General features: G+C 44.8%; 3 protein-coding genes across 3 annotated transcripts; 1 reads left to right on the forward strand and 2 right to left on the reverse strand.

Moving 5' to 3' along the window:
* Positions 1 to 318: 318 nt before the first annotated feature.
* H257_10868 (hypothetical protein) lies at positions 319 to 837 on the reverse strand (the record flags this gene model as incomplete). Its single annotated transcript, XM_009837589.1, has 1 exon — positions 319 to 837. One exon carries the CDS (start codon positions 835 to 837, stop codon positions 319 to 321), a length of 519 nt encoding a protein of 172 aa, XP_009835891.1.
* Positions 838 to 2,092: 1,255 nt separating this feature from the next.
* Positions 2,093 to 2,796, reverse strand: H257_10869 (hypothetical protein). The gene has a single exon (XM_009837590.1). The coding sequence runs from the start codon at positions 2,738 to 2,740 to the stop codon at positions 2,222 to 2,224; it is 519 nt and encodes a 172-aa protein (XP_009835892.1). The 5' UTR covers positions 2,741 to 2,796; the 3' UTR covers positions 2,093 to 2,221.
* Positions 2,797 to 4,651: 1,855 nt separating this feature from the next.
* On the forward strand, positions 4,652 to 5,036 carry H257_10870 (hypothetical protein; the record flags this gene model as incomplete). Its single annotated transcript, XM_009837591.1, has 2 exons — positions 4,652 to 4,882; positions 4,950 to 5,036. The coding sequence occupies 2 exons, from the start codon at positions 4,652 to 4,654 to the stop codon at positions 5,034 to 5,036; spliced, it is 318 nt and encodes a 105-aa protein (XP_009835893.1).
* Between the last annotated feature and the right edge of the window lie 96 nt (positions 5,037 to 5,132).

A 5,132-nucleotide genomic window follows, 5' to 3' on the forward strand; every position in this document is an offset into this window, starting at 1 on the left:
ACCCTGGAATTGCCAAAAAAGGTGCAAAGCACAATAGTACAAGATTTGGTGTTACATGCAAGTCAGAAGTGAAAGCGACCGGAATTCGACGAATTGTAGAGTTTCTTCGTTTTATTTGCTTCGGACCCTGATGAAAAAATTGATGAGAATTGCCCTAAGTATGATAGCCAATCAAGCATGACCCCCCCATAAGGGAAATTGTATTTTTGCTGCCCTACCCCATATTAGGGAAAATAAGGCCCCTAGGGATTCCCTCCATTACGGCCGACGGATCTCTGCAGTAGTTAGTATTATATGGAAGTGCAGCTCCGCTGCCGTCTATTGTTGAATCGCCATAGCAATTGCAACAGCAGCGCCAGTCAACATGGCGCCGGACAATGACGCAGCACTGCTCGCAGTGGGCGTCGCCGAGGGGGTGGCCGCAGTACCTGACGGACTGGAGGTGGTGGTAGCGTTGGTTGCGTTGCCAGAACCACCAGTAATACACTTGAGCGACTTGAGTTGATCGGGGGTGAAAGTGTCGGCCTTGCCAGGGTGGGTGGCCTTTGCAGTGCTCAAAGTTGTTCCGACCTTCCACGTGCAGCAAGGATCGCCGAGTTCTTCGCCGTTGGTGGCACCATCGGTGTCCGAATCTGCTTTACACAACTCAGTTGTCCACGCATTGTCGGCCTCATCGAACGCCAGTCCAAACGGGTTCCGAGGGCCGCCTCCCGACGGGTTGGTGTGTCCGATGGCACCGACGCCCTCGACTTTGTCGCCATTGGGAATCTTGGCCACGTATGAACCGTACGCTGCGGCCTGTGCGGCAAGACCAAGAAAAATTACAGCTTTGAACATGATGGCAAATTCGAATATGACTTTTAGTTGTCGTGATAATCAAGGGTAAAGTCGTGGCTTTGTACTAATATTTCGTTCGAACTGAGGGTGTCGTCGTTCTGGAACTCGAGAACGAGAACGATTATTTTAATGCTGATAGCACCACAAGAGAATATAGAACGCCACCATGTGTTTGACGTAACATATGAGCATGATTGGACTACATTTCAGATTTGTATCCAAATTAAATGTTTTCAGCCTTATGGTCACGACTTTTGAGGTGAAACCAATTCATGACACTCCTTAAAAACCTTGATGTTTGTATTCGATTAAATTAATATGCAAAATAATTTTATTTATAATATATTTGCATGCATTTCGCAATACGTAATAAAAATTTACATGAATTTAATTAGTCAGCGTAAAAAAATGCAGTCACATATTAATTCACTGCTGTGGATCAGACTTCAACATTGAGACATGTAATAAGGTATGGAGACGAATGTTATCATATCCAATCATACAAGGCCAACACGAAATATCGAGATGCTATTGGCTAAAAGTCCGACAGTCTCACAATTTGGTGCCGTGTCAACAATTGATGCATTATTAAAATACCTTAACGTTAGTTTCAATCCACAGAGGCCACTTACAAAGCCATCTGTTCACCCATGTGCTGCATAGTTGACGTACTACGGTCCGATTTTCCGGAAATCCTTCGCGTTTTTCCGCTTTCCACCATACCAAGTCTGTTTTTTACAGTTACAGTTATTACTGTAGCCATCTAGGTATTTGGATACGTACATGTCACATCTACATGTCCAACAACGGAAACGACCGGTATGGGAAATCGTTCAAGAAATCTGGATACCGTTCAGTCAACACTGAAAACCGTTCAAGCAATTTTTCTTCCCGTAACCCTGTAATTCGGGGAGTAAAAAAATATGCCTCATCTAATAACTAGAGTTTATTAGTTTGAACGGTTTTCAGTCTTGGCTGAACAGTATCCAGGTTTAATGAACGTTTTTCAGGGTTTGTCTCCAACAACAAAGGGTGACATGGACAGATCACTTGAAGTTGGCGTTATTCCCATACAGTACTACAGTAATTACCCGCACCTGAGGACACACTTCAGTGCAAGGATGCTTCCCATTGCAAGGATGCTTCCCATTGACATGGTTTGACAATGAATTCGTGAGTCCCTTACATTTCCGTGTCAACGCCCATGCGGTCACTGTACATTGCGCTCGAACTGTACTGCTCGTATACTGAGTTCGTTGAATATTTGATGACGCGCATGTCAATTGATTAACAGTTCTTCCTGTTAATACCATGCCACAATGTGCGGAGGTACACATACACGTGCAGTAGTTAGTATTATATGGAAGTGCAGCTCCGCTGCCGTCTATTGTTGAATCGCCATAGCAATTGCAACAGCAGCGCCAGTCAACATGGCGCCGGACAATGACGCAGCACTGCTCGCAGTGGGCGTCGCCGAGGGGGTGGCCGCAGTACCTGACGGACTGGAGGTGGTGGTAGCGTTGGTTGCGTTGCCAGAACCACCAGTAATACACTTGAGCGACTTGAGTTGATCGGGGGTGAAAGTGTCGGCCTTGCCAGGGTGGGTGGCCTTTGCAGTGCTCAAAGTTGTTCCGACCTTCCACGTGCAGCAAGGATCGCCGAGTTCTTCGCCGTTGGTGGCACCATCGGTGTCCGAATCTGCTTTACACAACTCAGTTGTCCACGCATTGTCGGCCTCATCGAACGCCAGTCCAAACGGGTTCCGAGGGCCGCCTCCCGACGGGTTGGTGTGTCCGATGGCACCGACGCCCTCGACTTTGTCGCCATTGGGAATCTTGGCCACGTATGAACCGTACGCTGCGGCCTGTGCGGCAAGACCAAGAAAAATTACAGCTTTGAACATGATGGCAAATTCGAATATGACTTTTAGTTGTCGTGATAATCAAGAGTAAAGTCGTGGCAAAACAATTACTGTACTAATCTGAACATATTTCGTTCGAACTGAGGGTATCGTCGTTCTGGGACTTCCATCGAATTCCGATTCCGTTCCATTAAAAAAAACACGAATATAGAAATATTTATAATATTTATATCCTACCACCACAAAGTTGCAATGCGCGTTGTAACCACCACGTTTTTCTCTGTTGACTCGCTAATGCTAGGAGAGCGCAATTACTGTACTTCTTCGAGTACCGGTACAGTAAGTAGTATGAAAACGGCGTGTTTTACGAATGACGTCCGATGACTTGTGTTTCGACAAGCAACTTAATACTAACTACTACGTAGTAGTTACATAACTTCATTAACTACACTCCGGTGGTAGTAGATCGCAGTTGCGTTATTGATTGATCACCTTGTCAAAATTCAAACGGCATTTGATAGGTATATTTGTGTAAAAAAACGAGGTAACGTTAAAGGTAATGTAAAAATTGTTGACACGCCACCAACTTGTGATACTGCCAGATTATTAGCCAGCAGAATCTCGCTACTTCAGGTTGGCCTTGTAGTATACATAACATTCGCCCCACATGTGCAACTTCACCAATGCCGAGTTCGAGATCCTCTACGGCATCGTTCAGAGTGCCCGGACAACGCGCTGGACTCCTGGCTGCGACAAGAAGTCACCAACCAGCCGGAAGGATGCGCGTTTATTAGTCGCATGCATGCAGTTTTTGGTTCCACCTGCTCAGTTGTTTCGGCTTTGTCGTACTTGAGTTTGTCAAAGCGACGTATTCTCCGACGTAAGCTTAACGCTAGTTGCATGTAAGCTTAAAGTTATTTAGTTGCATGTGGGTGTTCACTATGTCGAGGTCAAAATTATCAACGTAGTTGCAGGTACTACTGTAGTACTGTACGTAATCTAGAGTACTGTAAAACATGATAACGTTATTGTTTTATAGTGTGAAGGTACTGATACATTTCAGGAATCGTTGTTCGGGGAATCGAACCCCGACCCACTCTGACAATCAAATTATTTTACATATTAATTTAAACTCACAACAAACATCAAGGTTTATTAGGCATTTCGTGACTCAAAAGCCATAACCATAAACCTCAAAACATTTAAATTTCGATGAAATGTAGCCCAACTATGTTTAATGATACGTCAACAAAATGGTTTCATCTTATACTCTCTACCGTGCTATAAATTAGACCAAACACAATGTCATCAATTGGTACACCGTTGGCCATAATTAGTACGGATTGAGAATCAGTGTGGATTCAGAATTAGTGTGGTCCTGACTAATATGTGCATGATAGAATTCCCGAAATTTGTGGTTGGTACAGGTAACCGCATTGGAATTGGATCACAGTAATAGTAGTACTGTAGTACGTGCATATTTTTATACTTGGCCAAAAAAATATCAAAGGGATTCAGTCAATTGCATTTTAGCCAATAAGTGATCGACAAAATAGCGATATGCCATTCGTCAGATTCGACGATACCATCTGGCACTCATGATTCAAAATTCACTGTCAAATATAACGTACGTATGGTGCACGTCATCTAAAAACTTCCAACTGGCCAAATCGAGGAGTGGAGGTTTTATTATTTACTTCCTCTGTTTCATATTAATTCCATCATATGGAGTCCCAGCGACCCCAAAAATTCATTTTCGTCCAAACTTAATACCCAATATCACAACAAAAAGAGAATAAAAAACTGGAGGTATCGTCTATTGGCCACGAAGCACCAAAAGTGGAAATGGGTGGTCATAATCGACATCGTCCTAGCTCCACCAGATCAATTAAAATAAATAATTTATTTATTAAAAGAAATCCTGGTCCTGTGACCACATTTGAATATCCCGGCATGCGCGCAACAAGAAACGATTTGACGGAGGAGGTGAAGCGCAAAGTCATCAAAGCCCTTCAAGAGCGAGTGTGCATTGGCAAGCTGCCGCGCGGGACCATGAAGGCGATGGCAACCGAATTCGAACTCGATAGAGGCACTATACGCGAGCTGTGGCGACGCTTCCAGCAAGGCTGCCTGAAGTCGCGCAAGTACGGCCGCACGGGGCCGACAACACGCTACACAGCAGAAGTAGTAATTGCAAAAATACAAGAAATTCCTCGCATTTAACGTTCCAACATGCGCGACATCTCCGAAGCGAGTGGCATTTCAATCAGCACCATCAGCCGCGCCCTCAAGAAAGGAATCATCAAGCGCCGCTCCTCACGGCTCAAGCCTCTCTTGACGGAAGAGAACATGCGCGAACGTTTGCAGTACTGTGGTGCTCACGTCATGTTGACACAAGAAACGATTGATGCCCACCACGCCGAAGACATTGGCC

The sequence above is a fragment of the Aphanomyces astaci genome (assembly GCF_000520075.1).
Source record: "Aphanomyces astaci strain APO3 unplaced genomic scaffold supercont1.30, whole genome shotgun sequence".
In the NCBI taxonomy this organism is placed as follows: Eukaryota; Oomycota; class Saprolegniomycetes; order Saprolegniales; family Verrucalvaceae; genus Aphanomyces; species Aphanomyces astaci.